Here is an 18956-nt window from a genome sequence, read left to right on the forward strand (position 1 = left end):
CCTTTAAAAAACAGTCCCCAAAGCAAACTTGTTTCTCAAGATGGACATGACCAACAATTACAATTCCTAATAAAAATGTAAAACTTTTGTAGTTTAATGCCCACAATAATCGTCCCACGAGTCACATCTCAATGTTAAATGAGAGCAGCAAATAGTTAAAGCTAACATGTTACAACCCCATCTACTGCAAAGTCACTGTATCAGAAGCTAGAATTGATTGGTTTCCTCAGAACGAACTGAAAATGAATGTAACATAACGTCGGGAAAATCCCTCCTGCACTGCTAATCGGATCTTGTATAATGGTTGATTGCAGCTCTGCCCTGTGCTATTGCTGCCTAAATCATACATACTTACACGTTCTGGGTTCTTCCAAGAGTTTGGTGCAGTTTCAAGGACAAATGTCTCAAGGAAGCCTCTCTACTGTGCAGCAAGGAGCCTCGCTCAGGTCTGAGGACAAGAGCCCAGTGCTACATCTCACAGCAGAGAAGAAAACTTCCTGCGTGCAGGGATCCTGGAAAGTCTCGGGGTTAAAAGGCTGCTTTAACTGTGCCGGCTGGTCTGCTCCCTGGTTGTGTATACACGGGCGCAGCTGATCTGTGTTTGCAGCCCTGCAGAAAGGAACCTGGACTGAACACCAATGGCATCACATTTCAGCGGAGCCGGTGCCAAGTGCTGGAGAGCAGAGCAACCTTTGACAACTTCACACAATTCGACCGGGCAGGCTTCACCACAGGTCAGGGAGGAGGGTGGGAAATGCAAACTAACGCCAGGTTTCATCTCGGGTGGGTCGCAGCGCTTCCGGAGAAACCAAACACTGACGACCGCCTCCGGCGACAGCGAAAAGTAGTCTCTGGGCTTTTCTTAAAGGCAGTCTCTGTCTCTGCTGTCCTGACCTACCAGCGGCTACGTTCCCACAGAATTTAAAAAAAAACGAATCCCGATCTCTAGAACGGATTTCCCTCTGCGTCTTACAGAAACCCTCGACTCCGTGGCGCATTCCTGACCCGGTGGAGGGTGTTTATCACTCCTGTGAGGTTCATGGCAAATAAACTGGGAGCAAAAAAAATCACATAGGATTGGGTCGTGTTGTGCCTGATTCTTCACTGTGCTTCCGAACTCAGAGGTTGGAGTTTTACAATTCCTGTTGTGCTGGGGGCCGTTTGATCAGTGTCCGTTATCAACTCCAGGAGGACCCCCTGCCGGGACAGGGTCGAGGGGTGCTAGCAGCAGGGAATATGCTCCTCTGCAGTGGAACCCCCTCTTCGCCACCCTTCCTATGGGGAAGCATGAAAAGTTTAGACCTGCCAGCTCTAGAGGGGGCGTTAAGAGAGCCTAAGAGACGGCAGGGGTGGGGTGGCTGCTGATGGCTGCCGCCAACGTGACCCGGGTCGTTGGTCAGCTCCCTCACGATCCGAGTGCTCCTTCCTGCCTTTCCTCTCCTGCTGTCCCTCTGACAAATCTAGGTTATGGCATATTAGATGGTATTTTCTCACCATTGTGCATTTACTTCAAAGGGCAGAAATGGGAACGGACAGTTTAACAAAAGGCCACGTTCGCCATGTCAGCCAGCACAGGGAAGTGTTCTCCTGCCCTCTGAGAGCCAGCCCAGTCGCTGCCTGGGCACCTGGCGACTTACCCGAGTAAGACTCTGACTTTTCCTGTTGGCCACGCAACTTTTCAGGAGTGACCGCAATTCCCGACAGCTGAGCGCCCACTGGATGCAGTGACAAGTCCGGGTTCTGGGGCCGGATGGGTCTGGCTTCCCGTCCTGGACCTACGACTCTCAACCTGCCTGTCTTGGGGTCTGCTTAAAATCTCTCAACTTCTGTTTTCCCGTCTGCAAAAAGGCGACGACAGCACGTCGACCGTACGAGAGGATCGCGAAGCTCTGAAGAATCCCGTGTGCCAACGCGGACCGCGCGGCCCGGCACCACCACTTACCGCGACTTCGGAGCCTGCTCCCAGAACCACGCGCAGGGGGTGCGAAGGCCTCCGAGACACGGCCCCCCTCCCAACGGCGGAGGCACGAGTGCTAGGTCATTCCTCCCTCCCTCCCAAAGTTTGTGTCATTGTATCAGGAGGCACAACGACCTTCCGAATACTCTGTCTCATCACAACACTATGAGACAGATGAAACCGTGCCCAATGTGCCAATGGGAAAACCATGGCTAAGGGTCACACAGATAAGAAACGGCGGCCTGAGTGTCAACCCAAGCTCTCATTCTGTCTCATTCTACTTTAGCGTATACGTATGAATTCACCATGCAGTATTCACTTTCTGCACAACTCGGTATTTGTTATCTTAAATACTTTCATGAGTATATACTGTACTTCCTTAAAGAGAGGAACTATATCTTAAAATTGCTTCACATTCTTTGACAGACCTAGCGTGATGATAAACATATTTCGTCCTCAATACATTTTCATAAATTTAAAAGAAACTCAAGCGGGGTCAGTTTCATTCCCTATAATCGAGCTCATAGAAAGGCACAACTCTTCAGGAAACCATAGTTTGGAGGTCATTGCCGTGGCCTTCTGGGGCTCATGCTATGCCTTCACTTACGTCCAAAAAATTACAAACATATCAAAATTTTTAACACTGACCCATAATTAAACCGCCCAAAGACTGTTTTCTTCACGGTTCAGCATGTATTCTGTACATTGTGGGCCTGGCAAATTATGGTAAGAGCGATGAAATATTTACTTTTAACTTCAAACGTGATCCCAAGACAACTCTTGATTTCTAGGCCCGCTTCGGTTTCTAGGTTTAACAGATCAAAAAGTACAGAATTCCACTGATCATTACCTTGAAAATCAGAAAGGAACACATGGCCAATCTCAGACAGGTTCCAAGCAGATTTTGGGATCTGATTTTTAAAAATATATTGTCTGTACCAATAGCCCAAATTTCTTGAATGTTTTTTGATCTACTGCTTCCTTTTATGCTTTGAAATGTAGTCCATTTCTGATGGAAGAATTGGCTAGACATCAGTGAATCATACATTAAAATGAAAACACTGTTGAAAGAGATCTCTGTAGAATCTAGAACCTGGAGCTCAACTCATGTACTACATTAATTACTTCTGTTATATCCTGAAAACCTTTTTTTAATGGAATTGATATCTTTAAGTATTTACTGCCAAACAATGGTTTCCTTGGCTTTAACAAAAATCCAGGAAATTTAGGTTAATAATGTCATGGCAGGAGTATAAATGACTGGCAATGTTTGAGACAAAGAAAACGATGAGTGAATACACTGTTTTTGCTTTCAGTCGTTCACTTATTTATTCAGACGCGCTGTGGCCATCTGTAAGGGAAACTAAATGAGCTACTTACACACATCGCGGACATCAGAATTATCAGACTTGCTACATTCGGCTGGCGACCTGCATGCTATTCCCTGCTCCCTCCCTAAATAAAGTAACATGTAAAGTACCTACCACGGTTCTCGGACCACAACGGACAAGACACACGCCTACCAAAAAGACGACTCTGGAGCTAAAGACTTTGGCCTAAGACTTGGTCAGACCTGCCTGACCCAATGACGTTTCTTCGCTGCCTTAAACTGAACACAGTTTTCAAGCGCTTCTATACCCGTGAGTCTCACTCCATTCTCATCACTATCTCGGAAGCAGATGCGTTTATCATTCACATTTTCACAGAGAAGACAACTTCCGAGGATCTAGTAATTTTGCAAGATCACACGGGCAATGAATGGCCCAGCGAGAAATGCAAAATGGAGGCTCTAACTCTAATGGCAAAGCTCCCCACTGAACATACTGTGCTTTCTCTTCGGGAAGAACGTGCGCACATTTGTTTTCTTCTTTTTCCTTTGGTTTCCTATCCCACAGATCAGGTAAATGCCGACCGGGCCATCTTACACACCCACACCCACACACACACACACACACACACACACCCATATGCCTCTGCCTTCCATCTTCTTGCACAACTGGGCCAATTATGTCAAAGAATAATTTTTCCTCACTTTGTTTTTCCTCACTCTACCACTTTTTAAAATGCATTTGGGGGTCTCAAAAAAATAAATAAATAAATAAACACATCTCATCACAAGTAACAATCTTAGAAATAGTGCTACTGTTGCACAATTCTAAGGGGGAAAAAACATCACATACTTCGTAACCAGCCTCTAAAATTCCTGAAAGTTTCTTAAAGTCCCTTTCAGATACTCGGCAATAATTTCCATCCATCTTTTTTAACTTCCAGCTACACGTGTGTTCCCTTAAACATCAACCCTCCAGAGTCTAGATAAAGGGTTAGCTATCACTCACTTCTATTGCCTTTTATTATGTTTATCACTTGCATCACAATCGAACTGTTTTTTAATTTTTTCATCATCGATAAATATTTTACTGTAATAAGGAACATAGAATTTCATAGTCAAGTCTAAAATGTAATCAATACTTAAGATTATTTTCTCTGAAAAAAATCATGTATTTTGAATAACTAATAATTTGTCTACAAATGAAAAATTTTAACGTAAACTTGAGTATCTAAATTTCATGGAGCTTTCGTTTCCAGCCACTAAACCTGAGCTCACTTATTACTCTACGTGCTAATATTTTTGACCATAAGACCATACTTTAGTAAATAACTATTTTATAAAATAGAAATAAATAGAAGTATAAGTACTCGGTTGATTCATAATTAATCAATCAACCGAATTCAGAATCACAGGGGCAAAGTAAACTGGAGACCACTGAGTCATTTTAGAAATGAAGAAACAGGTTCATCGCATTCTGATAACAATGGTGACCAGATGATAACTACCAACTCCGCTTAGGACCATTTTGACTGGTCCTTAGCTGAAGATCGATGTTCGGCAGTACACGCATTAGCTGAAAAGAGCAAATTTCTAACTCTGAAGGTGATCGATCTAAAGCATCATCAAGTATTATGTCCCATTTCTGCAACCTTTGGGAAATAGATGTTCATTCTAAATAGAAAATGAATTTCTGATAACTGAATTAAACCATCCCTCTCAATAGCCAACTTTGGATTTCTCTCCACACACAATAACTTGGAAAAATATACAGCCTGTGTTTACTATGGCACTATAACCACAGTCTCTAAGAAGAGCTATAATTCGCTAACAGTTTTCCTGATTTATGTCTGAAAACATACAGGGCATGAAATGACTTTTGCAACCTTACATTTCCTCAAGAACACTGGTAGGCAGAAGATATATTCCCAAATTCATGTTGGATTGCTTGTTATATAGCTCCTTTTTTAATAGAAATGTGCGATAGGCAATTATACAAGCTCCATCCCCCCTAAAAAAGATGTCATTAGATCTCTTGGCATTAAAAGAGGAAAGAAGAAAAAAAAAAAAGAAAGGAAAGAAAGAAGGAAAAAGAGAGGGAGGAAACTCTGATAAAATATTTCCATATAATGTTTACATTGTAAAAACTGATTGCCTTCTTGAGTAAAAAAGGGCAATAAATATTCTTGCAAAGAACAGCTTATAGATAATGTATGGTTATAAACTATAATGCACTATACATATGTTCGTTATTCTTGTTCTTAGCATTTAACATATATGGAAATTTGTTTCACGATCTATAATTGTGCTAATAAAAATAGGTATTTGTGAATATAAATTATGTTGGTCATAAAATCAGCTTTATTAATCTAATATATCTTAGAGTGAGATCGAATTTAAATGGGCCACTCTGGGAACACAGATAACCGGAAACACTGTTTACCCTATTGGAATAGAAACACGAAAAGTTACGCCACGCTCCATGATATAAACCTAAAAGCAACGGATGGACAGGACAAACAGAGACTCGGGAACACGGACAATGGACTAGCGGTCACCAGAGGGTAGGGAGTGGGGGAGGAGGGGAGAGGTAGATGGGATCGAAAGAGTCAAATATAGGAAGGGTGAAGTGGGTAAAGGGGATCAAAGATATGATAGCCGAAGGAAACTGGCCTTTGGGGAGTAATCACACGACGGACTCTGTAGATGTCAAATTATGATGTGCACCTGAAAATTACATAATTGCATTCACCAGTGTTACCCCAATAAACTTAATAAAAAACAAATAAATAATTGAAAAATCAAGGTAGCCTCCTGAAACTGAATCTTCAAAACAGAACAATTTGCTATGTCAGATACGCATATTTGTTAAGTCAAAAAGCTCCATTTGCATAAGGGAAGTAACATGAGCTCATTTATGAATTAACATCCTTTATGGAGTCCTATCCGGGTTGTCTGCCTTCGCAGATGTACCTCCTGAAACAGCCATCAACGTCCGTAAGTAAACAAAATGTCTTTGCATCTCCGGTGCCTTGCGCTTCCTCACAGGGACTCCGAACACATCCGACCCTCGACCCTCTCTCGTGGCAACTGCGACCATCCCCTTGTTCAAATGAACACAGTACCCTTCATCGCAGAACCGTGAACAGAGGCCCGACGACGGAAAACTACAACCAGTGACTCTACCTCGCGACCACAGGGATGATCGGGAGCCGGGGCATAAACACACTAATAAACATCTGCACACAGAGAGCCTGTTCGAGGGGGGGAGGGAGGTGGGACTGGTACCCAGGACGACAGAGGAGGTAAACTGGGGGGGCCGTGGCCCTTCACAGCTGGAAAGTATCGGGGTCCTAGAGTAAACGAATGGCATCTCATCTCCAAGAGAAACAGAACTTCCCTAGCCCTGTGCCAAAGACGCAGTCTGAACGTGATCGCAACGGGTACTTCGGGAAATAGTACTTAAAGATTTGCAAAGATTTCTCCAGTTGCTTGAATCTGAGGCAGGGTCACCACAGGCTGCGTGCCTACGCTCTGTTTCAAAAGACTGTATTACCTTCTGCAATCGTCTCTTAAAGAAGGCAGGCCTCACCTTCGGCTACAGCTCCTGGCCACTACCAACGCTGATTCCAAGACAGAACACTATTATTAATAAAGTCGTTGAAAGAAGATGGTGCCCAAGGAGACCCCTGAAGTCTCTGACAGTGCCCCCCCCCGCCTCCCCCACCCCGCCACTAGCCTGAAAACGGACTCGCAAAGCCGAATTACTCCGCAGCTTTTCAAAACTAACTGCAAAGCGACAGGAGAAGATTTCTTCGTTTGCACAAGGCACCCCAGTACATTATTTCGACTTTAGAAAGATACTTTCAATGAATTTTAAAAATCACGACATTGCAAACCCGGCAATCATTACTCCAAATCGACAGATTCTAATGTTCGTGGGGGAATTTTCAGTTGGTTTTCTCACGCCAGTGGTTCAATTGAAAGATTCGCTAAACTGCTCCTTGGAGAAAACAGAAGCTCTGCATCTAAATGGAGATACAGTATTTCCAAACGCACAGTATCTAGAAGGCAGATTCTGTCAAGGTTTCTTAGTGAGAGTAACTCAAACTGCATTAGGCGCGTTGGATGCTGGAGCTGTCTCCATTTCATGGGACTCGGTCTGTTTCTTTCTTTTTCCTCCGTGCGCTGTCTGTAATATTTGTCTCGAGACGTTAAAATTAAACCTTGCTCCATTGCAAAGCCCCCACACTAAGAACAAGCAATTACTATTAGACATATTTCTGACATACACAGAGGACGACCACAGAAGATAGGTTGGCCAGCAATGTTAAATAATTGAAAAGTATAAATGACTTAATAGAGCAGTAAGCTTAGTTTACAATGCAGCCAATTTAAAGCCATAAAAATCCTGTGTAAAATTTTCATCTTGTGGTTGACCATTACATCGCCTATCTATTATTCAAAAGTATCTCGCCAGTGTTTTTCTTCATTAATGTGGCTTTTGGCATTTCTCTCAAAATCTTTCTGTTCCCGCAGTTTTCCAACAATTTTGAAACAAATACCAAATTCCTACGTTATATCATAAATTCCCCTCGCTGGATAATGAGATCTTCCGTGTCTAATTAAAACCAATTTCATGGGTCAATCTGTAACGCATCCCTAAACTTCTTCAGATATCATTTGTTTTTTTTTTTTTTTTGCATTTAACACAGTCAAGCACCCAAGATGTTAAAAAAAAAAAATTAATAATGCAGGAGTAAAGCTATTTATATGGACACATCTGTAAACAAGAGCCGACCCTCATAAAGAAGCAACCCCCTTTTCAGTGACTCGTTAAGCTGGGGTTTGCCTGGGGAAGTCCTGCCTCGAGTGTTCGGCTTGGGTGCACGGCATGTCTGTGAAGGAGAAAAGAGAGAAACACCCAGGATCAGTTTCAAACGTCAGCCCATGACCTCCAGCAGGCTCTGGCTAAAGTTCTAGCTGCAACCGAAATGCACCTGTGAATAAGGTGACTGGGAACGGCCCCGAATACTCTTCTCAGCCACACTTTGCCTCCTCGCCTCCTCAGCTGTCTGCACAGCCACTCACGGCTTATCTGGCTGCCCTGCCATTCTCACGCTGGTTCAAATTCAGAACTCCAAATGAAAGATGAAATGGCTTGACAATCACTTAATATTGAAATACTGGTACGGTCATAAGTGGTGCTCAGTTGGAGATGGGAACATGGCGCTCTCTTGCTAACCTTTTAATTTCTGGAAAAACTGTACAGAATAAATTGAGCGGAGCACACACGGGAACCTAATCGATTGATCTGCTCCGGTTTGTTAAAGCATCACCCATCAGAACGTCTCCTTGCAATTCCCGTCACACGAGACCAGCAGGTTTCCATATATACCACGCACGAGGACTAGAACGCTATTTTAACTGATTAAAGAAAATAAATGGTCTTCTATGTATGTTCATCACCCCAGTCAATGGACAGTGTTATGCGCTGTCAACACACACTTCTAATTCTACGTAACGTGAGTTTAAAGAGTTCTGAGAATTGTTTTTTTAAAAAAAGCAGCGAAGCCATGCATAACAAACATACGTTTGGAGCATCACTTGGGCCTGTTTCATGAGCTGGTTGATTCTGTTCAGATTTGAAGGGAAAGAGGCCCTCTCAATGTCACTTCACCTGCCAGGGGACCTTGTTTTTTTTTTCTTTTTTTTTTTTTTTTCAGCTATTCCTCAGCTCGGATTTGAGAAACGTTCAAATTTCCCTCTTTTTCCCCACAAGGACGGAGCCGTTGCTCAGGTTGGTCAACTCGTTTTGATAACATCCACTGGACAGAAAAAAAAAAATAAGAAAGAAAGAAAGAACCCGGACACTACTGCCTGAGCCCATCCCCGGCCTGCTGCGTCTGAACTTGGGAGCCTTTCAGGCAAACTCCCCTCGCTGGTCTTGGAGCAGCAGGGGAAACAAAGCGGAGGGTTTCTCTTCGGAACTGGACCAAATCACTCAGCGGCTCCGAAACACTTCAAAACATCTGCAGGTCTCTTGATGTTGACTTAAAGCATGAAGCAGGAGTGTGTTCAAAGTAGTGAGAGGTCAGATGTGGGCCTAACAGCTTCTCTCCACTCACATGCTGAGCGTTTTTTTTTTTCTTCTCTCTCTCTCTCTCTCTCTCTCTCTCTCTCTCTCTCTCTCTCTCTCTCTCTCTCTTTGCAACATTGCCCTCTGGTTTATGTGAGCAAAATCATCCGCTTCCAGTGCGTGCCTGTCTGACTGACTCCGGCCACTGGACCAGGGCTACAACACCGCAAACACAGCCAACGTGCTGCCTGGGCTCAAGCAGACCCATGTGGCGACTCACAAGGCGACGCAAGTAAGCACAATAAACAAACACGTACCCCAGCATTCCACAGCTCTGAGGCCTGCGGGCGGCCTCCCGCCCTGCAGGACACTTCCAGAACGGCTCATTAGGGTTCCGAAAGGGGGGAGGCTGCTGGGAGGGGAGGGGAGGGGAGGGGAGGAGGGGGTCTCGGCCCTCTTGTGTCTTCTTCTGAGAATCACCCATCACCAAACATGCGGGAGGGGGAGGTGGAGGTGGGGAAGGGGGGGGAGGGGGGGTGACTTGATCCTGCAGAAGCTTCTAACAGACTTGAGGGGAAGCAGGAAGTCGGCAGTTTGAAATACTTAAAAACCAAGGTCGAGTGACCCGCCCGCAACTTCAGAGACTCCCTGGGAGGGCGAAGGGACCAGGGAGACGGGAGGGCGGGAGGGAGGGAGGCGGAGGGGACAGGGGTGGGGAGGGGACAGGGGTGGGGAGACACCTGAGAAGACGGCGGCCAGCAGAAGGATGCGCGGGCCCGGGCGCCGCCGCCCGCGCCCCGAGACCCCCGCCCCGCACCCGCTCGGCCCGCCCGGGCCCGGCGCCCTAACTCCGCCCTCACTCTCGGCCACTTTGCCGAGCACGGGAGTCTCCTCCATCCGGGAAGGGGGATGGGAGCGCTGTTTCCAGAACAAACCTCCTCGCCTCTGGAAGGTGTCCGAGACCCCGCACGCACGCCGGCGGCTGCGCGGCCGCGGCAAGGCGCGTCTGCCAGAGGTGGCCGGGGCTCGTGGCCGTGTCACCGGGGGAGGGGGAGGGGGCTGCTTTCTTTTTTTTTTTTTTTTTTTTTTTTCTCTTTCTTTCTCTTTCTCCGAGAGACTCAGAAACAAGTGAAAGGGGCGGGGAGGGGGGGGCGGTGGCAATAGAGGTTTCAGCCGGGACTGCAAATCGAGCACGCACGCCCCGGAGGCAGGTAAAGGTCTGCTCTGCCTGCAGAGGCTGCAGGTAAGGATTTCGGACCGGTTACCTTGGCAGGGTCAGACTGCGGCAGGGCACTCAGGTGAGTCGTCGGGGGGGGGGGGGGCGCGGAGGGGGGGGGGGTTAGGGCGGCCCCGGCCGGAGCCCCGTGCAGGGGCATTGCACATCGTACACACACGCCGCCGCGCTCGCGCCGGGCTCCCGCGACCTGGGCCGGCGAGGGGGTGCGGGCCGTTGCGCGCGCGGCCGGGGCGCGGCCCCCCGCGGGGCGCCCGCGGGCGCGGGCCGGCCGGGCCCCCCCGGGTCCGCGGCGCGGGCGGCGGGGCACTCACCGGGCCGGGCGGCGAGGGGCGGCGGGCGCCCGCGGCTAGCCGGAGCGCCCCGGCGCCTCCCTCCGCTCTTGGTAGCGTCGGTCCGCACTCGCTGTGACCCAGGACGTCATGATGCCTGTCTGTTTTCTCAATGACAACTTGGCAGGAGCGGGGACCGGCTGCCAGGTGCTCCTCGGGTGCTTACGTGGTATGTGCACGCTTCTCTTTGCATGCGTGTGCGTGTGAGTGTGTTTTCTCCTGTTTTCCTCCCTCGCGCCCCTCTTTCTTTAAAAAAAAATAAATACCGATGTTTTTTGGGGGGAGGGAAAAAAAAAAAGAAGAAGAATTCCAGGCACTGCCGCGATTTGATGGCATTATCGCGTTTGCATAATTGGCGCCCCTGGGCGTGTGTCTGTCTGTGCGTGTGGGGTTTATTTTTTTCCCCTTTAAATCCTGCTGCCGCCGCCGCCGCAGCCGCCGCTGCAAACGGAAAGCAAGCATGCGTTCATCTTTTGTCTTTCATTTTACCTTCAGGGTGACATTCAATGCCAACTGCTCCCTTCTGACCGGCGCCAATCCCAGCCTGGGCAAAACAAATTTTAGAAGCGTGGGGGGAGGGGAAGGAAGAGCCAGCCCCTCGGCCGCGAATGCTGGGGTTCCCATCCCTTCGCCTCCCGCACCCCAAACCTCCCCGACCCCCGCCCCCTCCCGCCCGCGGAAAAACCAGCCTCCTTTCTACCCACCGGGCCCAGGCGGGGAAGCGGAACCATCCGGCAGCATCCGCCGCGGGCCAGACACTCATGCTCGCCGCCGGCCGGGCCGGCTCGCCTGTCTCTGTTGCCTTCCCAGGCTGTAGGCCTCTCACCACTGGAGCTATTTTTGTCTCCCTTAGATGTTTTTTTTAAAAGCGTTTTAAACATGGGGAGGGGGCAGGGAAGGAAGAAAAAAGCGAGGGAAAGAAAAGCCCAAGGCCCTATTTCAAGGGCTCTGCAGACACCTTAGGACATTTGCAGGCTCTTGGCATCTGACCCACAAGGAGAGTTGGGAAGGGCAGAAAGGATGACCAGCTTTTACTTGCATTCTTCTACAGCAGCCAGAAAACTTCATTTATATATATATACACACACACGCACACACACGCACACACACGCATATGATTGCTGGCTAATTACCATATTTGTTATTTTTATAATTACGTTCTCTAGAATTGGTAGGAGTGGTCTCAGGTGTAACCCTCCATGCTTATTTCTGCAGCCACGAAGACGTACTTTAGACGATGTCATGACGTGACATGTACAGCAGGAATCACGTCTTTTTCCCGCGTCAGTTTGTTGTTTGTGCATCGTTTAGTGTGTTTTATGTGGCTCTGCCCACCACGATGTCGTGTGTCCAAATCACCATGTGTCTCTTACTGAACGGTGAACACCTAGTGTCAAGTCTGGCAGATAGTTCGCCCTGCTCTATCTGATTCCCCACCCGGAGGAGCAGAATGTGTTTAGGAGATTTTTTTTTTTTTTTCTCCCCGCAAGTCTCCGTTGACCTTGGTCACCACCATTGCATTAGTACAGTGACTGTCCCGGCCGATTCCAAGTTTCTGAACAAGGACAGCAGAAGCCAAGGTCGCAGAAAGTAAAGCATGGAGGAGAGGGTCGAACCTCAAAGGCAAAGACTTTCGAACTCATCTGAGATCAACTGCAGCTGCTGGAGGTTTAAAAATAGTTTACCTGTTTGAGAGGTTGTCTAAGCTTCATGAAAACAGCAAGTAACTTTGTTAGATCTCTTTAGAGTCACAGACCACAAGAATCCCTCGGAAATTCCATAAGGAGGGAAGACATTGCAATGACGCAAAGGCCAGATGATCGGAACCGGAGAAGAGCCTCACTAACGTAAAGCGAAGAGCGTCTCAGAACGACGGACCAGCAGACAGAACCTGAAACCAGCATGTGCCTGGCTGCTCTGGACAGTGAGCGTGGCTCTCCGGCCCTGCTCCTCGGTCTCCTTGGAACGCCAGAAGGATGGCTCGGCGCAGTGGTGCTGGTCCTTAGAGGCTCTCGGTGTCAAAGATGATTGTAAAGAAGACAGGGCCCACTTAGCACTGGAGTAGGCATCATCTCTCCATGTCACTGATAACGTTGCAGCAACTATCCAAGAGGGGCTCGTTAATATTCAATCTACAGACCTGGTTCTCCATTTTGTTTGTCTATCTATCTATCTATCTATCTATCTATTTATTTATTTTTGCTGATTAACCTCAGAACTGGACCCTTAAAGGCCCATTGCAAAGAGAAAGAACCATAAAAACTCGACTCACTTTAATCCCTCGAAATCCCTTTTAGTTTTTTGTTTGTTCATTCCAGAAAAATGCCGTCCACGCTGTTTGTCACCCATCCGAACGCCATTGCAGGCACCCAGGGGTGACATGTTTGAGCAACTAGCAAAGGGTAGAGGCAGGGTGTTCCAGTGCCCTGGAGGTCTAAATAGATTCTTTCCAAGTCCAGATTCTCAAAGTCCAATTCTGCCTAAGGATCCCTCTCAGTTATTTATTCAAGTTCAAACTCCTTGGACTACTTTCACGTCTTTATTTCCTGGCCTCCCCTTAAAGACAATAGTTAATATTGTCATAGCCTATTCAGTTCCCAAACAAAACCAATGGGCATAAAAACGCTTACTAGGGTGGACGGAGCACATACGAGGTGCTGTCATCACCTACACTTGTGCTGAGAACTTGTTAATCAAATTAAATCTTCTCGACAACAATATGAGAGAGGAATTATTGGTATTCTCATTTACTCAAGGAAATGGAGACACAGAGAAGTCAGGTAATTTGCCCAACATTACACAACTGGGATTCAAATTAAAGTGCCTGGAGCCTTCTCTGCTTGCCTGCCTGCCCAGTCCATGTTCTTCCCAACTACTGGGGTCTTGTACATGTGGCCAGTCAGGCTGGTCAGGCTGGTCACCCACTGCCCACCTCACACCTGTGTTAACTCCCACTCAGTGCCCAAGCACTCAACGCCCTCTTCCTCTTGGCTATTCAAGCTCTATGTATTGGTCAAGGCCAAGTTCAAACCCTACTGTGCCCACAAAGCCGTTTGCTATTTACTATTCTTGGGTGTATTGACCATTATTTCTGTTTCACATTGTTCACTTCTACACGTGACACCACTGTTCTTTAACTGTCCCTAAGCTTTCTCTTTTCCTCTTCCCTTCTCTCTCTCTCTCTCTCTCTCTCTCTCTCTCTCTCTCCCTCCCTCCCCCCCCTCCCCCTCCCTCCCTCTGTCTCTCTCTCTCCTCTCCCAATTCCTTTCTGACAGGATTATGCATTTTTCCTCCAACTCTTCTGATTCGCCTAACATAGTGCCACATGCAATACCGGGCCTCAATTAAATAGCTTCTGATACACACTGATTGACACAAAACCACCCTTCAGAGAGCTAGGACACCAGTTTTCAACTTGACAGAAATTGAAAGTTTTATGTAGCAAAAGTTTTGTCCTTTTAACTAGAGAAATTGCAAGCTTATCTCTCCCATTTCAGACAGACCCTAGGTCACAACCAAGTAAGATCATAGGAGGGATTATTTTAACGGAAGAAGCGTATGTTGATGAGGTAGAACACAATGAGGGCGTAGGGGAAGGGAGGGTGGGCACAGTATTTGAAAAGTAATCGTGAACTTACTCGTGACTCTTTAGCTGTTATGAGCCTTTCTCTGCTATCTTTTGAATTTTCTCAGTGTCAAGAAATTAATTTTTCTGCTTAAAAAGATAGGGAAATAAGTCAGGAAACCTGTAATCTTAGCTTGGGTTTGCTGCTGATCAGCTGTGTGTGCATCTTCTGGCAAAGTAGTCATTCTGGGCCTCAGTGTCCTTGCGCAAGGAGATATTTAACCAATTTCCAAGTCTCCTCTAGGTCAGGGCTTCTACAAGTCTGAAAGAGGATGTGAGAGAGAGAAGAAAAGAGAAAGGGCTCAGCCTGGTAAGACTGTTTCTTTTGTTGTTGTTGTTTTTGTTTTTTTTTTTTTGGTGTTTTTTTTTTTTTTTTTTTTTTTGTGTTTTTTTTTGTTTTTTTTTTGACGATACAAAACATATGCTGGGGAGCTCAAGTAAAGTTAGCAAAGATCGTATTTCAGATTCCTGAGCATAGTTAAGGGTAGCTCAGGGGGAAAAAAAAAAATCCATAGATAAAAATATGTTCGAATTGACCTTTTCCAAAATGATGCCGTTTATAGGAGGTAAAGTGATGAATAACTGAGTGTACTAGTAGCCCATCATATCAGCCAAATATTATTAGTCATCATTCATACTTGCTACAGTTTCCTTTAACTCTAGCACAATCAGATCGCTGTAGACTCTTGACATGAATAGATCCCACCGTTTTCGCCTAGATGCCTTAGGCTCACGCGCGGCTTGAATTCAATCATGAAGCTAGCGGAAGAGCAAGGTCTCCGACGAAGAGACCGGACTACGAGGAGAATGTGACCTTTTGCACATTTCCTGACGCAGCTAACTTTGAGCAGGCCTCTCTCTGTCCCTTTCCATATTTACCTTTCTGCATTGAATATGTGCAACTCGTCGACCTTCTCAACAGGTCGTCGTGAGGGTAAACGAAATGGCAAAAGTGAAAGCAATCCACCAAGACAGCAAGATAGTATCATAGCAGACATGCCTCATTTTGCACCAAGCTGTGTTTCCAAAAAATTTCACAATGTTGGTAGACCACATGAAGACAAGAATTCAGGCCCCCTGGCTGAGAATGTAAGTTGCTTCCTGCCACATCGTGCTGGGTGTAGGACTTCACAGAGTCCTGGAGGTAGGTAAAGGCAGAATCGGGAGGACCACAAGTCAACCTCCCCGTCTCAGTCTTTGGTCAAAAGTCATGGTTCAAACTATGAGAGAGCATTCCAGCCAGGCAAATCAACTAGGACCAAATTCATTACAACACTTCGTTAAAATAGAAACTTACACCAAGCCTGTGGTATGAAAGAATGAGAATGGTTTCATCGAAGGCAGGGTCCTCAACCCAGCTTTCACAATCGCTCTAGGGATCCATGGAGGGATTAAGAAAGTCTTGAAATGGTAGGCAAAAGCGTGCGTGTGTGTGTGTGTGTGTGTGTGTGTGTGTGTGTGTGTGTGTATGCACATGCTTGCACATGTGCATTGTTCTCTAGAGAAGACCCATAACTTTCATCACATTCTCAGAAGGGTTCATGACTCCAGAAAGGTTAAGAACCCTGATGGAAAAATAGTTTACTTTAAAACTCAGCTTACAGAGAATAACATAATCATTTAAGCCACATTTCATGCTGACTACAACATGCATAGTGTATAGGAATCACCAATATTCAGAATGATGGCCTCAAGACACAATAAAAGCTTCAATCATCATACAAAAAAAATTTTTTTTTTGTCAAAGTATTTTACTTAACTGGTGTGGGAAAACATACCAGCCTTTCAGAAAGATTGAAATACTGAATTAAAATAAGAAGAGGTTTGGGGTTTTGTTTAAGCTGGCTGGATAATTCTCTGCCTGCTCAGAAAGGTGGATGAGGGTGGGAAAAAGCCCCATGTTTTGGAGAGTAAAGCAGAGGTCCACGGCAGGGTTAGGTGGCAAGGCTTGGTGGCCTACAGCAGAGCTATAGCAGTGAGGTGGGCAGGGAGATGGGGGGATATTTGGCAGGGACCTGGAATCAACAGATTTTAGTGTTTGGCTTATGCAACTTAATTAATGATAGGATGTTAAAGAGGTACAAGTAAAGGCTACGTTAAGAAAACAATGAATTTTGTTTGGGGCATGTTAGGTTTAAAGGCCTGTGGAACAGCCAGATTCCACTGGACGTGGGAAAGGTTTTGAAGAGATCCCCGGCTGGAGGAACTTGAGTATGAATCCTCAGAGAATTGGGAGTGGCTAAAGTTGGTAATAAAGATGGGGGGAGGTTACGAATATAAATGATTTAGAAACATCGGAAGTAAGATCGTGTTTATGTGAATGAAATCTAATTTGTAAAATATGAAATTATGTAACACCCAAGGCAAAATAGTGTTGGCGATTTTGAATATTATTTACCGACACCTGTAGCTCTAACATACATTTCTGCATAGAACTAACTGGACTTCTCAGATCTGATTTTACGCCTGGGGTTTTTCTGGAGTTCTTGCATTCCGAGGCTCCGTTTTCCTTTGGAAATAGCGCATTCACGCCTGGGTGCAGAAGGGAGAAAGACTTCTCTTTGGCAACCAGGTCCGACTGGAAAAAATCATCGCGATGTCACCCGATGCCACCAGTTAAGGACTCTGTTCCCAGCTCTGTGGCCCTGCCAGTTGCTGAACCAGCAGAGGGAACTCAGTGTCACGGAAAGAACGTGAAAGTTGGAGCCAGGACCCTGGAGTGTGAGTCTCATTTCCACCTCTTGTGGCTCAGGCGACCTTGGGCAAGTCTTTCCGCTTCTCGCAATCTGCTTTCCCCCTTAGTACCTGCCCTCCGTCCCTCAGGGAATAACCCCTTGGGCACTGCTGGCTAGGTGATTGCCCAAAAGGGCGGCGACATAGCGAACCCAACCACACTCCTCAAAAGTCACCCGCTTGATGAATGTCTCTAGGATCCTGCCCGTGACTCTCCCCCTGCGGTGACCACCCAGCGGGGTTCTTCCCTCCTCCGTCTCTGCCACCAACCTCACACCTCCACGACTGCACTTACCACACTTCATTTTACTATGTCTGTCTTTGCTGCTCAGTGGCGAATGTCTTCAGTGTAACAGATGTCTTCGTTACCTGTTAGTCGTCGTGCCTAGGGCAGAGCGGGTGCTCCGTAAACCTTCAATGAACAGACTCTTATCAGGGGACAGCATGTGCCTGCTTCTGTTCCCGGTCCATGAACATTCTTTAGCTAATCTGGGAAGTGGAAAAGGCAGGGCCAGCCTCGCTGATGGGGCAGCGGCCCTATGGCGCGGGTGCTCTGCTCAGGGCGGGGGGCTCTCTCGTGGGAGGACTGGATGGGAGAGCGCCTTTAGAAAAGCAAAGTCTCCCCTCTCCCTCTCCTCCTTCACTCCTGTCCATCTTCCCGGAAGGAAGAAGGATCAAATCCATCCATCAATTCGCAAACCACGATCAACTCTCGAGCTCTTTTGTCAGCCAGGCTGCTGAAAAAAGAGGATCCCGGGAATGAGCTTCTGCCGAGTCTCCAAACTTTCCTGCACACTGGAACCACACAGGAAGCTTTCAAAGGTCCTGACACTCAACTCACAGCCCACGGCAACCGAGTCGGAATGTCTGAGGGCTGGAGGCAGGCAGTGGTATTTTTGTTTGGATCCCAAGTGATCCCAGTGTGCACGAGGGTTTGGGAACCGCTGGCTAGCAGAGGGCATGGGCCTGTGGCCAGCTACCTGGTCTGGCTGGCCCCAGTTCCAGATTCTGGTCCAGCTCAGGGCAGCTCCGCGCTCTTCCACAGAGCCCGGCGCCTGCTCCCCCCTCCCCCTTCCGTGGGCGAGCTCAGACGGGGGGATCACAGTGGACCGACGCATCCCGAGGACCGAACAAGCAGGTTCAAAAGCATGTAAAACACCTGTGTTTGTAGTGCTTGGAATCATGTCCGATGACGCTCAATAATGTTGTTATGTTCAATTTCTACAGAATACCACCGAAAGCAAGGAATATTCGACATGCTGAGGGACAGGGCGGCGGATCCGGGTTACACCGAGGTCCCGCGAAGGGGCACGTTCCCCGGGCCTTTGTGCCTCGTGCCCTCCTGGCCGTCCCCCTGCGGGGGCCCGGCCGCACCTGCAGCCGGCTTGGAGCTGCGGTCTGGCACGTCAGCCAAGAAGGAAGCAATGAAGGGAGAGAGATGGGGAGGGCGGGAGGGAAGCGGCTTTGTGTGCGTTTAAGCTGAACAGGTTTCTTGCCAGCAGGACTTTTCCAATTATTTATTATGCCAACAAGCACTGTAAATGTCTAAAGTTATTACTTCCCAATGGGCTGGACAGCGAAGCTCTTCTTCAGCTCAGCACTTCTCAGGACAAACGTCCTAGGGAACGGCGTCCCGTCCACGCCTCACGGCGCGGCGTTCTTCTCCCCG

At 47.3% G+C, this 18956-nt stretch overlaps 1 protein-coding gene and 1 long non-coding RNA gene across 13 annotated transcripts in view; one reads left to right on the top strand and one right to left on the bottom strand.

Moving 5' to 3' along the window:
* The window catches only part of ESRRG (estrogen related receptor gamma), a 507255-nt gene that overhangs the window by 464611 nt on the left and 23688 nt on the right, over positions 1-18956 (bottom strand). For 2 of the 6 annotated variants that reach the window (XM_016165019.2, XM_016165024.2), the window contains exon 1: positions 356-6957. The exons of 1 other annotated variant lie outside the window; for it this stretch is intronic. Coding sequence is in view for 3 of the 5 variants with exons in the window: in XM_016165010.2 (XP_016020496.1) it covers positions 11634-11692 (59 nt within the window). In the remaining 2 variants the exon portion in view is untranslated. Of the gene's footprint in view, positions 1-355; positions 6958-9680; positions 9751-11633; positions 11727-18956 lie in introns of those variants that run through there. 3 more of the 6 variants (XM_016165010.2, XM_016165012.2, XM_036235438.1) reach the window with 3 other exon arrangements.
* LOC107520823 lies at positions 11981-18950 on the top strand. Of its 7 annotated transcripts, none has more exons than XR_004955415.1 (4): positions 11981-14864; positions 15477-18109; positions 18333-18425; positions 18515-18950. It is a non-coding gene; the product is annotated as an uncharacterized LOC107520823 (long non-coding RNA). The 7 variants fall into 7 exon arrangements; XR_004955417.1 differs by having other exon boundaries at positions 15477-17275; XR_004955411.1 differs by having other exon boundaries at positions 15477-18425.

Source organism: Rousettus aegyptiacus, unplaced genomic scaffold (genome assembly GCF_014176215.1).
Source record: "Rousettus aegyptiacus isolate mRouAeg1 unplaced genomic scaffold, mRouAeg1.p scaffold_m13_p_18, whole genome shotgun sequence".
NCBI lineage: Eukaryota > Metazoa > Chordata > Mammalia > Chiroptera > Pteropodidae > Rousettus > Rousettus aegyptiacus.